Source organism: Neovison vison, chromosome 1 (genome assembly GCF_020171115.1).
Source record: "Neovison vison isolate M4711 chromosome 1, ASM_NN_V1, whole genome shotgun sequence".
In the NCBI taxonomy this organism is placed as follows: domain Eukaryota; kingdom Metazoa; phylum Chordata; class Mammalia; order Carnivora; family Mustelidae; genus Neogale; species Neogale vison.
In genome coordinates, this window is record NC_058091.1 from 211181044 (window position 1) to 211207794 (window position 26751).

At 42.3% G+C, this 26751-nt stretch overlaps 1 protein-coding gene across 1 annotated transcript in view; it reads left to right on the forward strand.

The window, feature by feature from the left end:
* Nucleotides 1-26751, forward strand: part of SERINC5 (serine incorporator 5) — a 101517-nt gene that overhangs the window by 58568 nt on the left and 16198 nt on the right. The window contains exons 3-8 of the mRNA XM_044266298.1: nucleotides 11276-11454; nucleotides 11765-11847; nucleotides 13557-13650; nucleotides 18931-19142; nucleotides 21874-21969; nucleotides 26201-26327. Coding sequence (XP_044122233.1) covers nucleotides 11276-11454; nucleotides 11765-11847; nucleotides 13557-13650; nucleotides 18931-19142; nucleotides 21874-21969; nucleotides 26201-26327 — 791 coding nt within the window. The remainder of the gene's footprint in view (nucleotides 1-11275; nucleotides 11455-11764; nucleotides 11848-13556; nucleotides 13651-18930; nucleotides 19143-21873; nucleotides 21970-26200; nucleotides 26328-26751) is intronic.

The following is a 26751-nucleotide window of genomic DNA, read 5'->3' on the forward strand; positions in this document are numbered from 1 at the left end:
ATAGAAGACAGGCACACAGTTGAATTTGTGTATCACTGAATTCCAGTCCGCATAGTCACAAAGACCATTGATTTGGGGCTCACTTGGGCTCTGAACATGTCTTCTATCTGGTAAGTGATCTGAATAGAAAGTTTTGCTTGTTGAGATGTTTCATCTTCTTGTTAGAGAAAGTCCAGCATCTCTGCATTCACGGGTGATTCTTCAGCGGCCTGTTTCCCTCAGGACAGGTACAAACTCCTTCAGACCCTGTACTCTGTGGGAGGGGCAGGGTGGACAGTAACCTTATTTGCCAGTAAAACGGAGTACAGTCCTCTGTGGTGAGTTATAAGTTGTCTCTGTGGTTAGGTATAGATTGTTTCCTTAGAGTCAGAGGGCCCCATCCCTATCCTACCCCCTTGCAGTGCTTCTGGACAAAGACCCCCAAGAAAAAGGATTGAGATGCTGACCCTGAGCGGCCAGTGGCTCTGAAAGTTGTGTCCTTCCTTTCTTTTCCTTCACTTGTCACTCTAGCCCTCAAGCTCTCAGAAACCCTCCCTGGGGAGAGCTTAGCAGGACCTGCTCAAATTTCAAACATACTGACTTTCTGACCCCCAGATTACCTTCTTGGTAGCTGTCCTCCTTGACGGTTTACACATGTCCTGAGAGAGATGCACAATAGGGAAAATACCCAGTATGCTTTGTTTGTGAATTATTGATGAAGTAATGATGAACAATCAGAAACAGCCTAAACGTCTGCCCTTTGGGTAAAAGAAACTAAAGGATGGTTGGTGCAGACATGCAGCGATCTACAAGACACGATGAGTGGAGGGCAGCACAGCGAAGGGTCCAGAAGGGTCCACGCACAGCTGCGACGGTGCTTATCACCTCTGGAAAGCCATCGAGTTAGAGCTGGGGGGGGCAATGGTCGAGAATTATATTTTCTATTTTATTTCATTTTATTATTTATTTAGTTATTTATTTATCTATTTATTTTGAAAGAGAGAGAGAGGGAGAAGGTGCATGTCCTTGGGTGCGAGGCGGTGGGGTGAGGGGAGCAGAGGGAGAGAGAGAAACTTGAGCAGGCTTGAGCCCAGCATGGAGCCGCAGTGGGGCTCCATCTCACAGTCCTGAGGCCATGACCTGAGCTGAAGTCAAGAGCCAGCCACTTAACTGACTGAGCCACCCGGGCGCCCCTTGTATTTTCTCTATTTTGTAGTAATTTACATTTTCCCTGGCAACAGGCATGTAATTATGTATTGCTGTGTAATCACAAATCAGTGACATTTAGGAATGATCCTTGGACCCCCTGCATTTGCCATGAGGTTTCTTGAAAACAGGGGTGGAAGACCCTCTGGGTTCACCTCCTGATCCCTACACAGAGCCTGGCTGTCTCCTCGGCCATCTGCATCCTGGCTTCTGCTCCCACTGGCTCTAGAGAATATTCTGATTCACTGTCCCAAAGGACTGCCGGCAGCCAGACCCTGTGTTCCTTCTCAGTCCTCGTCGTGTTGGTGGTATTTGATGCTGCTGACCTCGCTCTGCTTCTTGAAAGCCTCTCTTGTCAAGTCTCCTCCTTCAGTTCTGGACCTTTTCAGTTTCTTGAGTTTTTCCTTCTTCCCAGCCCCTGAATATTTGTATTCTCCAGGGTTCTGGGTTGTGTCCACCATCCCCCTCCCCACCTTCACCACATTCCTCTCCAGGGGAGTCTACTGACGGCCATTTCTGCTGCTCTACCAAATCTGTAGCTCTAGTCCAGGCATCTTCCTGGAGTGCCGCGCCCTTGCTGAGTCACCTGCTCACACGTCCTCTTGATACAGGCACCTCCCGTGCAATTAAAAAAAAAGAGTTTTAATTTACTAATCTTTTAATTAAGATTTATATTTATTAATTATTTAAACAATTTTATTAGTCTATTTATAAATGTATTTATTAATAATCAATTATTTATTAATTTGACAGAGAGAGAGCATGTGTGGCATGCACAAGCAAGGGGAGGCAGGCAGAAGTAGAGGGAGAAGCAGGCTTCCCGCTGAGCAGGGAGCCTGACTCTAGGATCATGGCCTGAGCTGAAGCAGACACTTAACTGACTGAGCTACCCAGGCGCCCCTGCAATTTGTTTTGTTTTGTTTTTTTAAAAGATTTTATTTATTTATTTGACAGACAGAGATCACAAGTAGGCAGAGAGGCAGGCAGAGAGAAAGAGAGAGAGGAGGAAGCAGGCTCCCCGCTGAACAGAGAGCCCGATGTGGGGCTCCATTCCAGGACCCCAAGATCATGACCCGAGCCTAAGGCAGAGACCTTAATCCACTGAGCCACCCAGGCCCCCCCTGCAATTATTTTTTATTAAAGATTTTATTTATTTATTTGAGAGAGAGACAGTGAGAGAGAACATGAGCAAGGAGAAGGTCAGAGAGAGAAGCAGACTCCCCATGGAGCTGGGAGCCCAATGCAGGACTCGATCCCAGGACTCCGGGATCATGACCTGAGCCGAAGGCAGTTGTCCAACCAACTGAGTCACCCAGGCGTCCCTGCAATTTGTTTTTAAGTGAAGTATTGCCCCACTGCTTTGAAACCGCTCTTCTGTGATTCCTGTTCCCCACTGGTCCACCGTTGGATCAGCTGTCAAACTAGAAACCAGGATTTCTATACCTGAATTCCTCTGCCTTTATCTGTAGGCTTACCCCAAATCAGCAAAGAGGACCTACCCATTCCCTGCTCCCCAGTCACCCAATTCTTTGCCTCCTTGAAGAGTTACATAAGTTTTCACTGGGATCGACTTACTTCTCATTCAAGACTGGTTACTTGTACGGTTTGGTTTGTACATTCCACCTTGGATGTTAACTCATTCTCTGTTTACAGAGACTGACATTAGTTGGTCCGTCTCCTTTTGTGGAGGGTCCCTTCATTCCATCATAATTAGTCAGTCCTCTGGGAATTGTCTTGTTTGGATTGAAAGCTTTTTGTTTACAGTTTGATCAGAGTTGTTTTTCATCTAATCAAATTTGTGGCTGCTCCATCCTGATGAAGTGCTTGTGGTGAAGGGGCTGTGAGCCCTAATGCTAATCTCAGCCTCATGCTTCTGAGATTCTGCAGAGTTACCACTGGGAGCATTAAGTTCCTGATTTCAGAGGTGACGGGGTCAGATAAAACTAGACGTTAAACATTTTTCTCTTGTGGCTTTTAATAATGACAAATGTAGACTTGACTCCTTACCAAGGAATGAGCCTGGAGGTGGTCCCCGGGAGCATGGAAGCTGACCTCAGCATTCCCCCTTTCACAGCTCCTGGCGGTCGGTGGTTAGCAGACAGACATTGCTGGCCCTGGGGTTATTCCACAGAGAAAAACCAAGTTGTCTTAGAAAGTTTGAAGATCAGTGGAATTCCAGAAAGAGGAGAGGCAGACAGAAAGAGGCTCTGGTTCTGAAATTCATGTTCAAGTAAGGGATATTAAACTGAACTTGAAGACCCAGTTCTTCTAGTTTTCATGCTATGACTCAGGCCAAACTGCCTAGAGCTTTTTTGGCACGTTGGATTCATGCAGCCTTCTAGAAATCTGATAGACTGTAAGAATCACTAGCTTTGCTAATATACCATTTTCTTATCTTTCCCAAATAACACTTCCATATCAGAGGGGCACCAATCTCATCTTCCTCCTCTCGGTTTCTTTAAGAAACCTCCCAAAGTCTGTTCTTCTGGGTTTGTAGCATCTGGGCCCCTGGCCAACCAGAGCTTTATGTGGGCCTTTCTGTGGCTCTTCTGTAGTTTCTTTATATTTATTCATCTGAGATAGAAATTGTTCGGGGAGCATAGCTAGTGTCTCTCTTGTGCAGGAAACATGATGTAGGGTTTCTTCTAGCTCCATCTCTTTGCACTTCATACTTGTGTTGATGTTTTGAAAATATCTTCCCTGATTGGGGAGTTCAGATATATTTTCTTTCTTTCTTTTTCCCCCCCCATTTATTTATTTGACAGAGGGAGACATAGTGAGAGAGGGAACCCAAGCAGGGAGAGTGGGAGAGGGAGAAGAAGGTTTCCCACTGAGCAGGGAGCCTGATGTGGGGCTCGATCCCAGGACACTGGGATCATGACCTGAGCCGAAGGCAGACACCCAATGACTGAGCCATCCTGGTGCCCCCAGATATATTTTCTTTTGAGTGGTGACTATTGCAGTATGAATCCTTGGCAAAATGAGTAGAGCATCTACTGAATTCTAAGATGCTTATTCCCCCCATGTTTAAATCAGAATGCAGGAAACTGTCATTCATGTAATGTGCTGATTCCCTCTCCCCAGTTCTTTTTATAAGATAGACAGCACCTTAGAATTTAAGGAAACTTACTGTGTGACGGGTTGTTTTGTTTTTCTTTTTGTTTTGTTTTGTTTTGTTGTTTTGTTATGTTTTTAGTAGGCTCCATGCCAAGTGTGGAGTCCCATGCTCTCAGGACTGAGCCAGCCAGGCACCCAGGAAGTTTACTTCATGGCTATGTTGGAATAGGAAACATGGCAAGCACTTTACAAGGACTGACTGATTTAATTCTTGGGAGAACTTCATAAGGTGGTGGCAATATTATTTTGTTGTACAAATAGGGAAATTGAGGCTCAGAGAGAGTGTGATATTTGCTCAGGTTAGTAGTGGAGTTAGGGTCGGAAGTCTACTGAGTCCTTGTTTACTCTTACTGATAATATGATGGCTCTGAGTTTGGCTGCCTTGAGGGTTGAAAGGAAGCCTCTTGCCCACAGGTCCCTACAGAACCAACATAGAAGTAGTGTCCTTGGATGCCCAGAGCCAGACTTGAAGAGGCAACACCCTGAGCAGGCCCGTCACCTTCTCCCCTCCACAGTGTAGAGTCTGTGTGTGATGTGAGTTTTCTTTTTCTAAAACTGGGATGGAGCTTGGAGTAGCAAATATTTAATCAGAGCAAATTCCCCTTGGTAAATTCTCTTGGCTTGTTCAAATAGAGGTTCTTTGCTTAAAAATATTCACCACTTACCGAGAACGAAATGACTAAGTCACCCACAGAGCGTAAGGCAGGTCTTAGTACAGAGCAACCGGTTGTTTGGCTACTTTTATTTGGCATGAAATACTCAATGCCACATAGTCACCCATTGATGAGCCTGAGAGCCTCTGGGAGTAAATAGGGGAGGGGATTTTGGGGGGTGGTGATAGAATTCGAGGTTAGGCCCTCCTGGCATTAGCATTTTTCTTGAAATGGGTGTGAGGATTGCTGGGGTGGGGGAGAGGGGACTGAAGATAAAAGATGGGCTGGTGGAGATGAAAGGGGTACTGACTTGCAGGTGTTATAGTTGGCGGGGGGGGGGAGGGGGGAGAGGGAGGTGTCAGGAATTAGTTTTGTTGATTGAGTGGAAGAAAGAAGGGAAGGAAGAAAAAGCTGAATGAATATTGTAGAGCAATAAATCCTGCTTAAATAAAACAGCTGAATAATTGAGGTGGTGTCATGCCTCCATGAATGTAGCTTTTACAGATTTAAAGCATTATTACCTGTTTCCCACAGCATTACTTAATATGGGTATAGCTTTTGTTCCTCTCTGAAAAGTTTAGAAACATTCACTTCGTGTGGGCTCTCCCATTATGTCAGTATCCAAGGAATTTATTATTTATTTTCTGTCTATTTATTTATTTATTTAAGATTTTATTTATTTATTTGACAGAGATCACAAGTAGGCAGAGAGGCAGGCAGAGAGAGAGGAGGACACAGACTCCCCGCTGTGCAGACAGCCCGATGCAGCCCTCGATCCCAGGACTCTAGGATCATGACCTGAGCCAAAAGCAGAGGCTTTAACCCACTGAGCCACCCAGGCGCCTGTGTCTATTTATTTTTTAAAGATTTACCTATTTATTTGAGAGCGAGAGAGAAAATGCTCATGTGCGCTAGCAGGGGAAGGGGCAGAAGGAGACAAGCCAAGCAGGGGAGCCTGCCACTGGGCTTGATCCCAGGACCCTGAGATCATGACCTGAGGGGAAATCAAGATGCTTAACTGACTGACCACACAGGTGCTTTTGTATTTATATGTTTTTGAAAAAAAAAAATTTTAAACTAAGTTTTATTTTAATTGCAGTTAGTTGAGATGCAATGTTATTTTAATTTCAGGTGTACAGTATAGTGATTCAACAATTCCATACATCAACCATCACTCATTTCATTTCATGACAAGCTCACTCTTTAATCCCCATCATCTATTTAGCCCAACCCCCATCCCCCTCCCTCTGGTAACCAGCAGTTTGTTGTTTGTTCTCTATAGTTCAGTCTGTTTCTTGGTTTCTCTCTCTCTCTCTCTCTCTTTCTCCTTTTTTTCCCCCTTTTCTCATTTGTTTTGTTTCTTAAATTCCACATATGAGTGAAGTCATATGGTATCTGTCTTTCTCTGGCGACTTATTTCGCTCAGCATAATACTCTCTAGCTCTATCCACGTCATTGCAAAGGGCAGGATTTCATTCTTTTTTGTGGCTGAGTAATAGTCCAGTGTGTGTGTGTGTGTGTGTGTGTGTGTGTTTGTGTACACGTGTATTTTTGTATACATTTACTCATACCACCTCTTCTTAATCCATTCATCTATTGATGGCTGCTTCCATAATTTGGCTGTTGTAAATAATGCTGCTGTAAACATAGGGGTGCATGTATCCCTTTGAATTAGTGTTTTTATATTCTTTGGATAAGTACCCAGTAATGTGATTGCTGAGTCATAGGGTAGTTCTGTTTTTAACTTTTCGAGGAAGCTCTGTAGTATTTTCCAGAGTGGCTGCACCAGTTTGCATTCCAACTGATAGTTCACGAGGGTTCCCTTTTCTCCACATCCTTGCCAACACCTGTTTTTCTTGTGTTATTGAATTTAGCCATTCTGACAGGTGTGAGGTGATATTTCATTGTAGTTTTAATTTGTATTTCCGTGATGGTAGGTGATGCACATCTTTTCATGTATCTGTCTTCCTTGGAGAAATGTCTATCCATGTCTTCTGCTGAGTTTTTAATGGATTATTTGTTTTTTGGATGTTGAATATCTGAAGATTTTAACCATGTGAGTTTACTCACTTCTAAAACACAGTTTATACTCAGTTATACACAGTTATACTCACTTATAAAACACAGCTAAAAATTCACACTCAAAATTCAGAAAGCACTTGCTGACTCCTCTCATTACCTGCATGGGGTGCTTCCTGTGTTCTTGTGTCTAGTCCTGGAGGAATTTCCAGACCAGACATTCTCACTGTGATGCCCCAGGATGCTTCGAACCCTATAAGTTGACACAAACTCCTGATCTGTTCTTCTAGTTCAACTGTTTGTCCTCTACCAACCCTACTCCCCCACCAAACAGCACCTGCCCACTTCCTTTACTTCTTTCTTGTCATCCATATAGTCCTACCAACTCTGACCTCTACCTATAGAATTTCTGGTCTCCCTGCCAGTGGTTTACCTTCTTCATTCATTGACCGTTGGCATCCATCGACAATCCGCTGGACTATTAAACCAGTGGCCTTTCAACTAACCCTCCTGCCTGAAGCCGGTTGCCTTTCCAGCCCTACCTCCATATTGTAGCTAAAATAGTTGTTTTCTCTTGCGTGTAGGATGGGGACCAGACTTCTTAGCATTAGAGTAGTACACCTGGCTCTTTGGAGCGAGATCATGAATTTTCTTTTAGCTTTATCTTGTGCAACAGGAATGTTCTTTTTAGTATAAGTATGTCTCATGTAATATTTAGTATAAGAATGTCCCAAATATTGTATGGGGACATTGTTGGAAGATAGGAGAGGAACAGTAAAGTGTCCCCCAAACTAAGAAGGCAATTTTGAGACTGGAAAATGAAGCAAGCAACTTCATACAATTTATAGAGTTTTATTCAGGGTACCTTATTGATGGTGAAGGTGAGGCAGGAATGGCAGGGGGGTGGATCTGGCAGACAATGATCTATAGCAGCTGCACAGTTAATTCTCTGCAAAGTCCAGACCTTAGTCCAGATTTTACAGAGTGAGGGGACATGGCAGAAGGGACTATCATAAGATCAGAAGGTTGGTAGGCCCCTCATTGATAGCCAGTCTTTAATTAGATCTGTGACACCACCTGTGGTATATCTAACAGATTCACAGGAGCCCCAAACAAGCCTTCCCCACAACCCTTATCCTAGGCTTGGCAGACATTTCTAAGGTATGTATATTAATCCTCAGGGGACCCCAAGAGGGGTCATTGAATGAGCACAAACTAAATGGAGGACCAAAGATGGAGTCATTACTGTCAGCACTCCTGCAGACATACTAAACAATTAGTAGTTGTTTATTCAAAATTTAACTACATATTTTGTGTTTTATCTGGCAATCCTACATGTCTGCTACTTTGTTTTGTAGCCTTTTCAGAAACACAGTAGTGTCTCTCTCTATGCGTTTACATCTTGATTGGATCTTTAAAAAAAAAAATTGCAGTTGCAGAAACTTTGTGACTACAAAATATTTGACATTTCTTTGTGAAAACTTTTGTATCCATCTATTCCCAAAAATGGAGCTATACTTAATTGGGTCTCAGCAGCAACACATTTTTGCCTGAGGCACTAACTTGAAAAAACATGTTGTTTCGGAGAAACATGTTTCAGATTAGGGTGTAGTAATGACTGGACCTTTTTTGAGTGGAGGGAATCCTCATTCAGGAAAATGAACTCCGGTTAAACTTAATCTTTTTGCTTATGGAAATCTGAATAGCCTCAGTTGCTATTGTTCCTTTAAGATTTTTTCTGAGGATAAAACCAAATTGTTATGCTTCAGTTTTACTTCCAGCTTTGTGTCATTTTTTTCTTCTGCAATATTTTTTTGTCTTGTGAATAACAGTTACAGTGTGATTTTCAACTTATTTTTTTATTTTGAAGAATGTTCAACTTCAATGTTAATAAGAAGCAAGGTTTCTTTTTTTTTTAACCACTTTATTTCCCAACATTAATAGAAATACCCTGCTTGTTCTTATTATGTAAGATTTTAATTATTCTGATAATATGCATAGATTTTACACTGAAACCTTCTGGTTGGACTAGAATAAAGCATTGTCAACCTTTCTCAGAAGGTTAAGACTCATAAAGAATGCCAGTGAATAAAAAAGAAAGCCCAATTAATATCCAATTCACAGAGTGAAATACAGATAGCCATAAATTTAACAGATAATGTGAACCTTACTTGTAATGAGGAAGATGGACATTGAAACAAGATAGTGGGTGTTTTTTGTTTGTTTTTTTTGGAAGGAAAATTTTTTCTTTGCCTTTCAAGAATCTTTTGGCTGGTCTAAAAATTAAATTGACATGAGACAGATTAATCTGGAAAAGTCAAACTTAATTTTGTACTTTGGTGGAATCCACATAATTTCATAAGCATAAGATTCCAAAGATGGGCAAAATGAGGTATATATGTTATCCTGAACTAAGGAGAAGGGCGAAGGGACCCGAGACTTTGATGGGAAGAAAAGCAATTTCCAGGAGGATGAAGAGAAGCGAATGTTTGGTAAACAAATGTTTACTGGGCCATATGGAAGCAAGGGACGGAGAAAGGAATTTTTACAAACAGACCTTGCTCAATTCCTCTTCTCTACCACACTGAGTTCACAGTATTCTGTGCTTCTCTGTGGCAGTAGCTCTCTTCCTGGAGCAGGTCCTCTATTAAATCCATGCCTCCCCGTCTAAATTTTTTTTAGGCAATTATCAGGGAGGTCAACATTTTTTTGAGTCTCCTAGAACTTGATTGTTTTCAGATCAAAATAATTTGCATACCAAAGTGCCATATTATGGGGCCATTTGTTCTGAACTTACACATTATCTTTAAATTGGATGTTCACTTTGGGAATGGTGAGCAGTCTCCCATATTACTGATGAGATATAAATTGGTACAGTCTTCAAAAGCATGGTTTGACTTTACCTCTTGAAACTTTAAAATTTGATTCCATTTCTAGGTCAGCAGTCTATCCATATAAGGCACATGTTCAATGAAGCATGCGTAACAGTGTTTACTGAGTCAGTGTGTGTAATAACAAAAAACCACAAATAACAGAAAACAAAAAATCGTCTCCAGGTGTTCACTGTGGGAATGCTTATCAGTTTTGATCTATTCTTAACCATAAAATATTAAATAGTGGTTAAAAAGTGGATTGGAATTCTACATAAATTAATTGGAAAAGATCTCTATGGCTTATTGTTAAATAGGAAAAAACATATTGTAGAACAATACGTATACTCTTTAACAAAGTTTTTTGTTTATACACTGTATATATGGCACATACAAGTGTATGTATGTACATATGTGTATGTGGGTATATTATGAATGAATATTGGGGTTGGGGTCACACTTGTAAACTAATAAAAATACCCACCAAATTGTTAACTCTTGAGGAGAGGAGTGATATTTTGGGGGTGGGACTGAAGGAAGTCTTTCACTTTTTAGTCTGTATATGCATTTCAAAAAAAATATATCCGTGTATTATTGTATAATTTTTTTTAAAGTTCTGATTCTAGACGTCAGAATTCATTAGACTAAGTAAAGGTGAAATGGTACATTATAGCACTATATCTTTAAAAATGATTCAGAGAGGGGTGCCTGGATGGCTCAGTGGGTTAAAGCCTCTGCTTTTGGCTCAGGTCATGATCCCAGGGTCCTGGGATTGAGTCCTACATGGGCTCTCTGCTCAGCAGGGAGCCTGCTTCCCTCTGCCTCTCTCTGCCTGCCTCTCTGCCTACTTGCGATCTCTGTCTGTCAAATAAATAAAATATTTAAAAAAAAAGAAGATTCCGAGAAAATTAAGAAAAAGTCTTTGGAAGAAGGACTTTTTTCTCAGTCTGCATTTCTCTGTGCACCAGGTACATTTCCACATTGGGTTTTGACTTGTGCTGAACAAACACTTCATGACATCCCTTCCTTATCTGGCTTTCTTTTTTTTTAGAAGTCTATTTATTTTAAGATTTTATTTATTTATTAATTTATTTCAGAGAGAGAGAGAGAGGGAGCATAAGAGCACAAGCAGAGGAGACCGGGCTGAAGGAGAGGGAGAAGCAGACTCCCTGCTGAGCAGGGTGCCAGGTGGGGCTTGATCCCAAGACCCTGGGATCATGACCTGAGCCAAAGGCAGATGCTTAACCTACTGAGCCACCTAGGTGCCCCTTTATTTACTTATTTACTTTTGAAGTAATCTCTGCACCCAGCATGGGGCTTAGACCCACCACCCCAAGATCAAGAGTCATATGCTATTCTGACTGAGTCAGCCAGAAGCCCCTCTTCACCCAGTTTGAATAGATGAATTTTTTCTTTTTCCTCTTTCCTCAGATTCCATTTTATGAAGATATCTGTAAAGGCATTAAAGCTGGTGACACCTGTGAGAAGTTGGTGGGGTATTCTGCAGTGTACAGAGTCTGTTTTGGAATGGCCTGTTTCTTCTTCATCTTCTGCCTCCTGACCCTGAAAATCAATAGCAGCAAAGGTTGTAGAGCGCATATTCACAATGGGTAAGTTTTTGGTCTTTGAGAGTGGGGGTACACTTAGTACCACAACGAGAATTGCAGCGGAGACGAGAGTTTTTATTTCTTGTGCTAAGGCCTATCCCTACATCATCCCCCCACCTCAACAAAGTGGTTGGGTTGGTCTAATTATGGGAAAAGGCAGTCTCCAGTCACTTAATTACTTCCCCTCGATTTGGAAGGAACAGTACCAACAACAGAAACATGGGCTGACATACTTACCTTCTAAGAGCTCTTTTGTCCTTCCATGAATATCATTTAAATACATTTCCTCTTTTTTTTTTTTTTTTCCTTCCAGCTTTTGGTTCTTTAAACTTCTGCTGCTGGGGGCCATGTGCTCGGGAGCTTTCTTCATTCCAGATCAGGAGACCTTTCTGAATGGTACAAATGGGGTATTTGGGTGGTACCTATTTATTTTGTCCTTACCCGTTTTGTAAAATTGCTGCAAACTGTAGTCCAGGGTGCCTTTGATATTTTGAATTAATGATTTTCTTGTGGTTTCATAAAAAAGCCCATCCTTCTCTGCCCACTCTTCATCCACCCTCTCTTCTCCCTCTCCTCTCCCCGTGACACCTACTCCTGCTTTATCTCTCCCCTATTTCCTCCCTTTCTGGCTGGGTGTTCCTCTGCAGCCTAGAGAATTCAAAGGATAATTTTAAGGCTGTTGGCCCGAAGGGTAAAGTGGGGCACTTAAAATGTGTTTGAAAACCAGTTCAGCCTGTCAGGATGACTCCATCAGCCATGTTTGAATGGGCCCAGGGAGGCCTTGTTCTTTCCCCGGGAACCACCCAGGAAATCCACCTGCTCCCGACTTCGGGCTGTCCTAGCAGCTTCAGATCTTCCTGCCGCTGTGGTGAGATCAGACAGGCTTCCTCTAGTCCTACCTGTAAACTTACCTGACGTGAAACTGTGTAACACCGAATTATGTTTCTTTTTCGTAGGATTTACCAAAATCAATTTAATTTGAAGCCTTTAATCATACCTGAAACAGGGGCCTTTTTTCATAAGAGTCCGGAAGGGAAAAAAGCCTGAATTTCAGTGGTTCAAAACTCTGTTTAACCCATACGAATTCATGTGTCTAGTTCAAGTAGTAAAAACATGCATGCAGTAGCCGTCCGTAAGGAACAGCCCACAGCCCCTCAGATGGTCACTAGGGTCTGGCTAGTTTTTAGGGTCATACTAATTTTTTTGTTTTTTGTTTCAAGATTTAATTTACTAATTTGAGAGAGAAAGCTCATATATGCATGGACCAGGTGGGGAGAGAAGAGGCAGAGGCAGAGGTGGAGGGAGAGGTAGGCTCCTCACTGAGCAGGGAGCCTGAAGTGGGGCTCAATTCCAGGACCCTGCGATACCACTTGAGCTGAAGGCAGACACTTCACCCACTGAGCCACCCAGGCGCCCCTAGGGTCATACTAATTTTTGTAGTCCTTAAGGAAGTTATATTTAAGTTATATTTTTTTCCTAAAATGCTGTTAACTATTTTTCTGTTCCCTACAGATGTACTTTTATGTATGGAAATGGTAGATTTAGGGTGGGAAGGGGCCCAGCGGTCCTCTAGTGCAGCTCAGTCATTTTTACAGACAAGCTATAACCCAGAGGAGCGACATGGCTTACTCAAGGTTAGAGCGTCTGTGTCGCAGAGAAGTGGATCTGAGTCCCTCTGAACCTCATTTGTCTACTAGTCTCTGGTGACTCTATGGGCAATACAGTTTGAACCCTTTTTTACCTCATAACTTGTGTTTTTTAGTTTTAGATTGTGGGTCATTGTTGATTTTATGAACGACTGCATCTGTTAGGCTATCTGGCAGATGCGGTATAGAGGTTAAGCCCAGGTGCTCCCGAGCCACACTCTGTGTGTTCACATCCCAGCCTAGTCCTTTACTAACTATGGGACTTTGTTGGTTTACATGGGTTCTCCATTTTTCTCATCTGTGAAGTGGGTATAGTGGTGGCACCCATTGTATGGGATTACCTGGAAATTAAAGGTACAGGAAGAACACGGTAAAGATAACTATAGTCCTTATTCTCCTTTGAACTCAATGCCAGAACAGTCACCTCAGCTTCTTTGGGACGATGGTCTTCTTTTGCAGCCTGGCGCTATGTGGGAGCCGTCGGAGGCTTCATCTTCATAGGCATCCAACTCATCCTGCTCGTTGAGTTCGCACATAAATGGAACAAGAACTGGTATGTGCATTTTGGGGGAAGCTTCCAAGTGAGCTCCCCTGCTGCTCAGAGAAACTGCCCACAGGACGGTGTTAACAGAGCAGCTCTGAATTGTGCTGGGATCAGCAGCCTGCAGCTGGCTCACACTTTCCCTTCACTCCTGCTCTTTGAACCTTTTCATCACTCCTCTCCCATGCTGTTTTTCTCTCCTTTCTCCCTTTCCTTCTTCCATTTCATTTCTCTTCCCTTTTTGGCTTTTTCCCGTGCGCTGTTGTTTGGACTCTGAGTGGGCTGGCACTTCTCAGCCCTGGCTTCCTGGTTGGGATGGTGGGTGCCTGAAAACTTGGGCAGGCTTTATCGTAGGCTTCTGTCCTTAAGAGATTTTTAAAAAGAAAAAAAAAAAAGTACTTTGGAGCTGAAAATACACTTTCTGCAAAGAATATGATAGTTGTTTTCTTAAATTTTTATTGGTTCCTCCTCAACCTGCCTAAGAGTATAAGGATCCCTTCATTAGGAAGGTCCGTTGTGTTGCCTTAGAAAGCCATCCTGAATTAAAAGATGTAGAGTTCTTCTAACTGCCTTGAACATGGGATTCACATCCTAGAATGAAGTGGGAAATGCCAAACTATTAATAGCTACTTTTATTTCTATTTATTTTATTGCTGAACCACATTGAGGGAAGGGCAGCTAGATGAGGGTTAGCCCTTTGAGTGCTAAGACTGGCTGGGCTCTCTTTGTGACTCCAGGCAAGGCACTTGGCTTCTTGTTGTATTGCTTTGCTTATAAAATACAAATGGAGGGGCGCCTAGGTCACTCAGTCAGTTAAGCACCTGACTTCAGCTCAGGTCACGATCTCAGGATCCTAGGATGGAAAGTAAGAGCATCAGGTTCTTTGCTCAGCAGGGAGTCTGCTTCTCTTTCTCCCCCTGCCCTGTGTGCCCCCCCCACTGTGCTTTCTCTCAAATAAATAAATGAAATCTTTTAAAAATACATGAATGAAAATACCTATTGTACCTGATAAGACTTTTATTATTTTGTAGATTTTCATTTGTATTGTGTTATTTTATACTGTTTTGGGAAAAAGGCAGAAAGTAATGAATGAATTTGAAATTTATTTTTTATCTTGGACAAAAAACACATGGTCTGAATTCTTCGACAATCTTTTTTTTTTTTTTTTAAGATTTTATGTATTTATTGGACAGAGAGAGAGAGAGAGAACACAAGCAGGGAGAGCAGCAGAGAGAGAGGGAAAAACAGGCTCCCTGCTAGGAGGACCCCGGAATCATGACTTGAGCCAAAGGCAGACGCTGAACCAACTGAACCACCCAGGCGCCCCTGAAAATACTTTTCATTCTGATTACATTCCTCAGCTTGGTAGTAGTAGTAGTTTCATTCTGATTTTGGTTTTGTTTCTTTGGAGAACAAATCAAGAGGTGCATGAGTGAAAGGCTAGTGTTACCATTTTTTAATTTGGTAAATATTAGAGTAAGCACTCAAATACTTACAGTTTTTAAAATTTTACAGCACATTGAATAGTCACATACATAGCACTACAGAAATTTATTTTGTCTAATAAAAAGTCATCCAAAATTTTTTGTAAAATTTTCACATGTATACTTCAAAATATTGAACTTTTAAAAATAATAATGTCTTCAATACTAAGTGCCTGATTTGCCCATTAAGTAGTATGTTCTCTTGAGAATACTTGTGCTTCTTCAGCTCTGATTTGACTGTTTTGATGGATTCTAAAGCCATTTTCAGAGACTAATTATTGATGCCAAGTTTTAACAGGCATTTTGGAAGAGTTAGGCTGCTGTAAAAACCTTCCAGAAACCACTCAATAAGAATGGCTTAAGAGCTTTGCAACAAATGATGTTGCTGTTGTCTCGGCGTTGAGGCTAATATCCCAACAAAATCCCTATTGTCAACATATTCATAGCTGATTTGTCTGCCTAAAATTAGGATTAAGCTAGGAAACTATTTTCAGGTAAATTAATTTACTAGTTTTTGGGGGGCGTCGTTTTTTAACAAAGACTGTTGCTTACAGGGTTAGTCTAGAAAATACAATACATCATTCCTAATGGAACAACCAAAGCACTTTTTCTTCTCTTTTCTTTTTTTTTTTTTTTTTTTTTAAGATTTTCTCTATTTATTTGTCAGAGAGAAAGAGCACAAGCAGAGGGAGCAGCAGGCAGAGGGAAAGGGAGGAGCAGGTTCCCCACTGAGCAAGGAGCCTGACATGGGATTCGATCCCGGGACCCTGGGATCATGACCTGAGCCGAAGGCAGACGCCTGACTGAGTGAGCCACCCAAGCATCCCTTTCTTCTCTTTTTAAAAACATTTTATTTATTTATTTGACAGACCGTGAGAGAGGGAACACAAGCAGGGGAAGTGGGAGAGGGAGAAGCAGGCCTCCCACTGACCAGGATGCCGGATGTGGGGCTTGATCCCAGGTTCCCGGGATCACAACCAGAGCCAAAGGCAAAGGCTTAATGACTGAGCCACCCAGGGCCCCGCTTTCTTCTCTTTTCAATAAACATCTTGAGAAGGAAAAGATCCCAGTGCTAATAGGCCTCAGACCCTGGGCGCAGAAACCAGGAGACTCCCAAGTGTTCATGTCCCCACTCCTCTAGTTCACTGTTTCTTTTTAGGTGTATTACTTGGCCTCTCTGACCTCAGTTTTCATACCTGCAGAATAATATGGTTGCATTAGATGTTTAATGTGTTTTTTCCTTTCTACCTCAAATTTTGTGATTTGAAATGACAACTCTTTATCAAAAATGAAATAGCAAAAAGTAGAAGGTACATTCAGGTGTTTCTCACAAAGACCCATCTTCTAAATGTGCTAGATCTGTTATTTCCATTGTTGTTGGGTCCTACCGAGTCCCAAGCCCAAGGGCAGCCGACTCTCCCAACCTGGCACCCGCATACTGTGTTGTGCACTCTGCCGGTTTTCTGGTCCTTTTCTCATCTCCTTCCAAGTGCTTCTTCCCATTTAGCATTTACTCACATTTGGGGGGGGGGGTTTAAGTATGTGCCAGACTGTGTGGTAGGCACAGAGAGTATAAAGATAAATAAGTCATGGCACCTACGTGGGACGTCTGCCGGAGCAAGCTGTCACTGAGGAGGAAGTCACGAGTCTGAAGCCGCAGGAGTGGTGGCCATTCTGCTACCTTTGCTGCACAAAGTTATGGTTTAAGGGTTGATAGTCCTCACACCAGTATTCATTCAGCACATATTATCTGCCAGTCGCTCAACAGCAGGAGAAGAGCAGAGAACACAGTGATGTCCTGATCCATGGAGCTTACCTCCTCCTGTTGGGGAGGGCAGGGGCATGGGGAGGACATCAGTTTATGATCAAGCAGATAAGGAAGTAACAGGCTCAGTGGTAGAAAAGACTGAAGGGAAAGAAAGCTGGATGTGGGCAGGGAAAGGCTTCCCAGTCAGGTGTGAGGGAGACAACTGTGAGAGATGGAAGGGGGAGAGATGGAGGCAGGCCCAGTGTGTTGAGGGGCAAACAGGCATCCTCTGTGCTGCGCCCCCTAGTGCTAAGGGGTGGGCACCAGAGGTGAGATAGGAGAGGGCATTGGTTCAGATCATGTCAGGCTTCTGGGGCCCTTGTGTGAGATGGGAGGGCATCACTGGGGTTTGAAACAAGAACATGATATGATGTACATTTTAATTCCAGAAAAGATTAGAGGAGGATAGAGTTGCAAGTGCGCAGGCCTGACTGTAGCTCGGACAATGATGGCAGCAGTTAGGTTCTGGTGTGTTCCAGAGTTGGAACTCATAGACTTTGCTGCTGGTGATGAGGATGTGGTGGGGGAGGAGGGAGCTGGGAGAGGAAGGTTGCAGTCAGGAGTTGTTCCCTTTTTGTAAAAAATTCCTCTTCTCAGGGTGCCTGTGTGGCTCAGTTGGTTAAGCATCTGTCTCCTGGTTTTAGCTCCAGGTCATGATCTCAGGGTCCTGGAATTGAGCCCTAGCTTGGGCTCTGCACCCAGGGCACTCTGCTTGTCCCTCTCCCTCTGCTCCTCCCCCTGTTTGCGTGTGCTCTCTCTCTCTCTCAAATAAATAAATAAAATCTTAAAAAAAAAAAAAAAGCCCGTTATATGCTAAAAACAGCCAAAAGACCAGTGGAGAAACAGTCTCACCCCACCCACATACTGGTCAGCTGTGTTCATTTTTTTCCTACACAATGCATTCTGTTTCTCTGTCACTGATTACCATTTGGCTTTTAGAATTTTATTTTTCATAAGTCTCATTTTCTGTCATTTCCTCTGTGTGCCTTTTATTTAGACTAATTCTGTCGTCATTGAGTGCCTGGCTTGGCTTCAGGAATATGATGGTCATTATCATTTCTCTCTGTCCCCCTTGTTTGTCTCTGGCTACAATAACTTTTTCATAATTAAAACATTTTAGCTGAGTTGCCTGAATGCATTCCAGTTTTGTGAAAACATGAAGCAAATTGCTCTCTCTGTGAAGGTTTGTTGGAACATAGTTATGGTGGGGCCTTTTAATCGTAAGGCGGACAACATTGATTCACTCTGTGCTCTCTCTTATTCTGTCCTCTTTATTTCATGGTTTTGAACACTTTTTTTGGTCATTGTTCTGAAGAATTTCTAGAGATAATTAAACCACCACTTATTCCTTCCTTCCCTTTATTAATATGTATATAAACTAGAAAGCAGATTAATCTCTGGAAGTTTCTTATTGTAAATCCCGTTACAATTTTTACTCATTTCTAGGCTGATTTTATTCTCTTCACACTCTCCCTCCATCCTACGTGGCATTGTTTTCGAGAAGCAGTAGATGCCTCTTTGCAGCAGAGGGATGAAAGGGCCGAGGTCAGCTAGTCTTTCTGTGAGTGAGGTTGACTTGCTGCTTCTCTCCCTAAAGAAGTAAGAGGCAGTGGCATGTTCGGGCTCCATGTTGAGCGGGGAAAATGTGAAGAGAACCCCATCTAGGAGCCACTTGTTTTTGAGACTTGCCAAGGACCGCCACAGGGTAATTCCTATTCAGAACGGGGAGGGTAGAGTCAAGTCTGTGGATGTGCATTGTAGTTGATGAACACACATAAAAACAGAACGTTTTCATGTTTAGAAAACATTCTGAGCCTGATCTAAAACATTTTTGCATATTTACCTGTATCTTCTGGCTTTGCTGGAGCATAATTGTGGTAAAAGGATAGGTCTTCTGGACGGTTGGGTTTATGCCTGAGGGGTGGGAAGTGTGGTCAGAGAATGGGGGCTGTATTGACTTGTCTTCTCTCCCCTCTGTCTGACCCACTTGTGGAGAAACAGGACTGCAGGCACCGCTACCAACAAGCTGTGGTACGCAGCTCTGGCCCTCGTGACACTCATCATGTACTCTGTTGCCACCGGAGGCCTGATTTTGATGGCAGTGTTTTACACACAGAAAGATGGCTGCCTGGAAAACAAAATTCTCCTAGGGCTGAATGGGGGCCTGTGTCTGCTCATTTCAGCAGTAGCCATCTCGCCCTGCGTCCAAAATCGTAAGCACGTTTTTTTCCCCCTTCCCCCTGATTTGTATTTTGTTGTGTCTAAATTTGAGCAAAACCTCATGTTTTTGTGTTTTTAAACTGTTATCATTCCTTAAGTTACTGTGGAGGGGTCAGCCATAGGAAGGGTGGGACACACTTGGGCTGAATGTGATAGCTGGCGTGCCTCGGGTCCAGAAAGATCGGAATGTGGTGAAGTCAATCAACAGGATGGTAGATGTTACCGTTATTATTATTTTTTAAAGATTTTATTTATTTATTTGTTTATTTGAGAGGAAGAGAGACAGGGATAGTGACAGAGCACGAGCAGGGGGAGTGGGAGAGAGAGAAGCAGGGAGCCTGCTGAGCAAGGAGTGTGACATGGGTCTTGATCCTATCATCATCTGAGCTATAGACGCTTAACCAAATGGGCCACCCACGCGCTCCAGATGTTACCATTATTAAATAATGTACTACAGGGAGCCTTTAAGTGGAGGATGCCTTGAGTGTGTATTAAGTTCTTCCTTGTATTCCCTGTGTAAAACTTGAATGAGAAGATTCCAGAAGGAGCTCTTTCTGGGCTCATCTTTCACCCAAGGCCTCTGGGTCAGAAATCGGGAACCATGTGGTGTAGGAGTCAGGAAACAGAAAATCCAGTCTGGCTGAGCCAGCAGCCAGCCCCGTGAGCTAATAACCTTCCTCAGACCCAAATCCTTTCTCAGTGAAGCCAACAGAAATCTGTAAACCTTCCTGGCTCAAGGTTGTTTCAAAGGCAAATGGAAGAGGGGTGCCTGGCTGGCTCAGTCAGTAGAGGATGTGACTCTTGATCTCAGGGTCATGAGTTTAAGCCCCACTTTGGGCTAGAGCTTACTTAAAAACAAGCAAAACCCCACAAAGGCAAAACGGAAGAGATTCTGAAAATGGTTTAGAAAGTATAGGCCTGAGTTGTCTTTTATAAACAACTCCTGATATCTTAGACCAGAATACCATCTTTGGTTGTAGAAAGAAGTATTCATGGTCTAATTTTCTTGAAGGTATCTTACTCTACAGGAGATGAAATGCAAGTGATATCCAGGTTTTTAATAGGAAAAGGGAAAGGTGGCCAATAATGTATAGCCCCTCCAGTCATTTCTAAAATGGTGATCTAAAAAGTGAACTAGTCTTGGGGCACGTGGCTGGCTCCATCCCTATTGGAAGAGTGTATGACACTCGATCTCAGGGTCATGAGTTCAAGTCTCACGTTTGGTGTAGAGATTAAGGAATTTAATAAATAAACTTAAAAAAGAAGTGAACTAGTATTGAATAATTTAAAGGTTTTCTGGTACTGAAAATTCCAGTTACATTATTGAAAATGAGAGTCCTAATCTCCCAGTCCCTTTAACTGATCAGTTAAGAATTTCCTAAAACATATTAGTGTTCAGATTAAACTTCCATTTGGGTTAAATCCTACTTTTTAAAATAGTTATAATTTGAAATATTTAGTTTAATGCCATTAGTTGCTGAAGTGAGTCTTATTCCCGTGTCAAAGAGCAGCATTATAAAAGTCTATTTCTAGGGATGCCTGGGTGGCTCAGTCATTAAGCATCTGCCTTCATCTCAGATCGTGATCCCAGGATCTTGGGATCAAGCCTTGCATTGGATTCCCTGCTTGGCGGGAAGCCTGCTTCTCCCTCTCCCACTCCTGCTTATGTTCCCTCTCTCGCCATCTCTCTCTGTCAAATAAGTAAATAAAATCTTAAAAAAAAAGAAAAGACTACTTTTATACTTTCTTTGTATAGTACAGTTTATCTTATTTATTTAATTTAAAAAGAGATTTTATTTATTTGTTTATTTGAGAGAGAGACGATGAGAGAGGGAACATAAGCAGGAGTGGGAGAGGGAGAAGCAGGCTTCCCGCCCAGCAGGGAATCCAATGCAAGGCTTGATCCCAAGACCCTGACCTCATGACCTGAGCTGAAGGAGGACACTTAACTGCCTGAGCCACTCGGGCACCCCTGGTTAGTAAAATTTAACAATTAAAACTTGAAACAAATTTAATCAGAGGGAAGACTGGATGAACAGATTCCTTTCATGTAGGCAGATGGTTAAAAATTCCACCCAAAAATGATACATCCTTTTTGTCCTATCCTGGTAACTCTGAATGAAGGAAACACCTCATTTAATTTAAATATTATAGCATGTTAAAGCTCTTCCCTCAATGACTGCTGAATCCCAGTGCCGCCTTCTTTGACCTGAACTGGTATTCCCGAAGGTTTTTTTGTTTTTTGTCTATTGACAAGTCGAGATTTTTCTGCTGTCATGGACTTCAAGTGTCTGATGGCCTCCTGGAATCTGGAATCCATGCCCTGTGACATCTGTTTCCCATTTATCTCACTAAGCTGCATGGTCTCACCGATAATGATGTGAATTTTCTTCTGAGGTCTTAAGATTTGAGAACTAGTGTCCATGAACTTCAGGAGGACCAGGCAGTACACTTAATTCAGTTGTTATTAGAGTGATGTGGCAGGAGAGGACTGCAGAACCTGGCGTCTCTAAAACAACAGTCAGGCTTCGTGGATAATTCTGCCCCTTTCCCTGTCTTTTTAGTGTTGTTTGGAAAATAACATTATTGACCTTTTCCTTCCTTCAGAGATGGGGGTCTTGGTTTGAGAAGCATCATTTGGGGATGGGGACCTCGTTTTCTTAGGCTTTCTTATTTTTGAAATTTCAGACCCTGTGTTAAAATCTGACCCTCTGATTTTTCCAGGACAGCCCCATTCCGGGTTACTGCAGTCAGGGCTCATAAGCTGCTACGTGACGTATCTCACTTTCTCGGCTCTGTCCAGCAAACCCGTAGAAGTAGGTAAGCCAGCCCGCCACCTTAGGGAGTGTGTGCTTGCGGTACGAATGTTTTCATTGTGGAGGAAGGAATTTGAGCTGTTGTTCAGAATGTCGAAGGTACAATAAATTGAATGGATGATCTGAATTTTTCACTAGATAAAGTCCTTAACATTGGATATGAAAATGAAAAATTTCTTCTCCGGAGTCTTCCCGCTGTGTAGGGAAGACAGGAACAAAGATGGGCTGTTGAGTTTGCTTTGGGGCCTAATATGCATTTTCCCACTCTGTGGGAAAGTAATTTTCAATGAACATTACTGTATTTTGCTTATTTTGTGTTGTTTTTTGCTTGTTGTTAATTTACTTCAGGTGGTCATCTCTCTGACGTAAGAGAGAGTGGGAGAAGGAAGCAGGAGACAGGATTTGAGCCCAGCTCTAACAGTGGCTGACTTGAACCGCTCTTCTTAAATGCTGTTTATTTATCAAGACTATAGAACATGCATGAACTTGGGAGTCAGACTGCCTGGGTTTATAGCTTGCTTCTGCCACTTCAGTAACTTGTAGAAGGTTATTTACCTCTCTCTGCCTAGATACCTTGTCTTTAAAATAAGGGTTTTAATTATTATTTTATCAAGGTAATTAAATAGGATTCCTATTTTATATAGTTTTAAAGAATTCAGTGAGTGTGTATGTGTGTATATGGTCCTGGCATGTTGTAGGTACTCTATGTGGGTTAGCTATTGTTACTGGAGAGTGGTTGTAAAGATTGTTTGAGAACTAGAAGAGCCCTGTCATATTATAAATTGTTAATGTATGAGCCCCTTGTCAGTAAAACACCAAAAGACCATTTTTTAAAAAGATTTTATTTATTTATTTTATAGACAAAGATCACAAGTAGGCAGAGAGTCAGGCAGAGAGAGAGGGGGAAGCAGGCCCCCTACTGAGCAGAAAGCCTGATGCAGGGCTTGATCCCAGGATCCTGAGACCATGACCTGAGCTGAACCCAGGCACCCCAAAAGACCATTTTTTATTTTGATTTCTGAACTCACTGTATTTCATTATCTATATCAGTTTTGTGATAAATGTATATATAAATGTATACACACATATATACACAGAAGTATTTATAAATGTGTATATGTTTGGGTACATTTGATCTTTTATAAATCAAGTTAAATAAATGTGCTATCTTTTCTCTAGAATAGAAAATTGAAGTTGTTCTCCTTTTTTAAATGTAGGAAGTAAATGTAAAGATCATCTTTAAAGTTTTACATACATGTATTGTGTGTATGAGTCTTGTCTTTAGAGCTTTTTATAGTGCAAAGTGGTACAATTGTAGGTCTTATATTAAGTATAGTCTATCCTAGATTTAATTCTTTTTTAAAATAGCTCTATCTTGACTCTAAGTTTATTTGTCTAGCTTCGTTAAGAATTTCTTTTACAGCTATTAATTTTTGGTTTTAATATAGTGAGGTTTTTGGTTAGAGTGTTTTTCTCTTAAATGGCAGGTATCACTTACAAACACAAAACTTACTTGTAGTTTCAGGAAGTACTATTTAAAGAGAAAAGTTCATATTTTGGTCAGTTAAAAATTTTTTTCCCCCCTTTGGCTTAAGAATAAAGATTCCTTACACCACAGCACAGTTATTTTTGCTGTCTCAAATGTGAGTACCAGTAATAATTGTAGTCCATCTTCTAATACTCAGAATGTGCATGTTTGTAAAATGCTTTTTATTTTTATTTATTTATTTAGGGAGTGGGGAAAGGGAGAGAGAGAATCTCAGACAGGCTCCAGTCCCAGCAGGGAGCCTGTTGCATGGGGCTTGATCTCCCAACCTGGGGATCCTGACCTGAACCGAAATGAAGAGTTGGATTACTTGGGGCGCCTGGGTGACTCATTAGGTTAAGCAGCTGCCTTTGGCTCAGGTCATGATCCCAGGGTCCTGGGATCCTGGGATCAAGTCTAGTATTGGGCTCCTTGCTCAGCGGGGAGCCTGGTTCTCCCTTTCCCTCTGCCTACCGTTCCCCTGCTTGTGCACACATGCTCTCTCTCTCTCTCTCAAATAAATAAATAAAATCTAAAAAAAAAAAAAAAGAGAGAGAGAGTTGGATGCTTAACCACCTGAGCCACCCAGGTACCCTACTTCTTGAAACTTTTAAGAAATCTAGAAATCTAGAAAACATCAGGATGTTCACATGCTATTTTTTTTAACCTTTTTTTTTTCCCAAAGATTTTAAAAATTTGTCAGAGAAAGGGAGAGCACAAGTGGGGAGAGCAGCAGGAAGAGGGAGCAGCAGGCTTCCTGCTGAGCAGGGAGCCCAATGTGGCGCTTGATCCCCAGGATCCTGGGATCATGAGCTGAGCTGAAGGCAGACACTTGCCCGACTAAGCCACCCAGGTGCCCCTAAATCTTTTTTTTTTTTTTAAGACATTTTATTTTTAAGTAATCTCTGCACCCAGTATGGGCCTTGAACTCGGAACTCTGAGATCCAGAGTTGCGTGCTCCTTTGACTGAGCCTGCCAGGCACCCCAGGATGTGTTTGTGTTTAGCACTTATTTTTATTTTTATTTTTTTAAAAGTAGGCTCCATGCCCAACATGAGGCTTAACCTCATGACCCTGAGATCAAGAGTCACATGTTCTACCAACCATGCCAGCCAGGCGACCCCACACACTAATTTTACCCCACCTTTGCACAGGTAATTTTATTCTCTCCTGTGGATGTCAGCAATTTCATAGACTGTAATTTGAAACACTCAGGAAGTACACACCTGGTATTGTCATGTTTCTCTACATCATGATTCAGTAACTGTTAACCAGTTATACCTATTCAATACACTGAGCAAAATGATATGTTTGTTCTGTTCCCTTGTAAACAAGACTTTTGTGCACAGTAGTAACAAATGGAATTAATGCTTACTGCAGTATCATTGAGGAAAGAACTTCTCTTTAAATAACTCTTCTGTTTATAAATAAACTGATTTTTTTATTTTAGCACTGTAGACTTAGCACATTTACAGTCCTGATCAATAAAAAGAAACAAGACATAGATATATATATATAAAGAAAATGTAGAGAGGCGGCATCTGGCTGCCTTAGTTGGCAGAGCATGTGACTCTCAAGCCCTGAGTTGTGAGTTCAAGCCCTGAGTTGCGTATAAAGATTACTTAAAAATAAAATCCTTTTTTTTTTCTTTTAAATTTTTATTTGCCTGTTTGAGTTGGAGAGTGAGTAGAGAGAGAACACAAGCTGGGTGGGGGCTGGTGAGGAGAGGGAGAAGCTGACTCGGCCAGGCCTCTGGGTACGGAAGCCTGATAACCCAACCTAGGGTTAGGGTTAGGGCCTAGAGGCATGGCAACCCTGACCTATGGGGGCAAAGGCAGGCTCCACTGGGAGCTGAGTTGAGGGTGCGGGTCAAGGGGCCTGTCATATTCCAGGTTTGTGGCCCCACTGAGTAAGGAGCCTGATGTGGGGCTCAATGCTGGGACTCCAGGATCATGACCTGAGCCCAACACAGTCACTTAACCCACTGAGCCACCCAGGCACCACCTTAAAAATAAAATCTTACAAAAAGAATAAAAGAAAGAAAATGTAGAGAAAGGGACCATTATGGGAGACTCTTCCTGGGAAAGGAGGTAAGAAGTAAGCAAAGGATCATAGGATCGTGATGATCCTATTACTCACGTAAAGGGACTTTGCGTCTGGCTGGAGCTTTGGACCAGGTGGCTGCTGTAGTCAGTACATATTTGGTGACTGAGTAGCCTCAACATGCTTCTGGAGAAGATAGACATGGGAGAAACTCAACAATGTGTGCATACTACTTCTATTCAGAGCCTGCTAAGTCAACTGAAAAATGGATCTCGTTTCACTTTTTTACTACTGTTTGAAGAGTACTGAAAAGAGGAGACCCTTACTACATCATGGCACAGAGGAACCCTTTGAACCCTTTGGCCCTCCACTGGAATCTGGAAGCAGGGTCTCTGCTGAGCAGGGAACCTGATGTGGGACTCAATCCCACAACCCTGGGATCATGACCTGAGCCGAAGGCAGGCGCTCAACCAACTGAGCCACTGTGTCGCAGGGGGTGCTTTGAAATAGGAGCAATCTAGTCTGAGTTCAGTGGGACTGCAGCGTAGGAGTCTGCAATAAGAAGCCTTCACTCTTCTAAGCTACCGGAATTTTCCCCAAGTGAATGTGTCTGTGAGCTACAACAGGCTTTTCTAATGAACTCTGATTGCTTTGTCTTTTCCTTTAAGCTCTAGATGAGCACGGGAAGAATGTGACAATCTGTGTGCCAGAGTTTGGTCAGGACCTGTACAGAGACGAAAACTTGGTTACTGGCCTGGGTACCACTCTCCTGTTCTTGTGCATCTTATATTCATGGTAAGTCTTAGGAGATACTGGAGGTCACCTTTGCAGACTTTAATATTTTGGAGGAAATTTTAAGTAAGCTTTAGCAACGGCGAAGTAGCAAAACAAATCCCAGCCGAGGAAGACAGAAAGTAGATTGAACTAAAAAGTGTGTCTCACAGCATCGAACCTCAGTGTTTGGACTTCATTTTCCTGACTTGTATTTGTGCGGATAACTATAATAGATCTATAGTACATTGCAAGCCTTGAGGAAAGGGTTGAATATTCGTTGCTAAAGCATTATTAGAGGGCAAGGGATTACAAAGTGGGGAAGAAATGGCTTGTGCCAGAACGTTTTGGCAGCTTTCTAATCCACGGGAAATACCGTTTGTTCTGCTGCTGATGGAAAGACTACAAAGCAGTACATACACGGTCATTTTGTGCTTGGCCCAAAAAG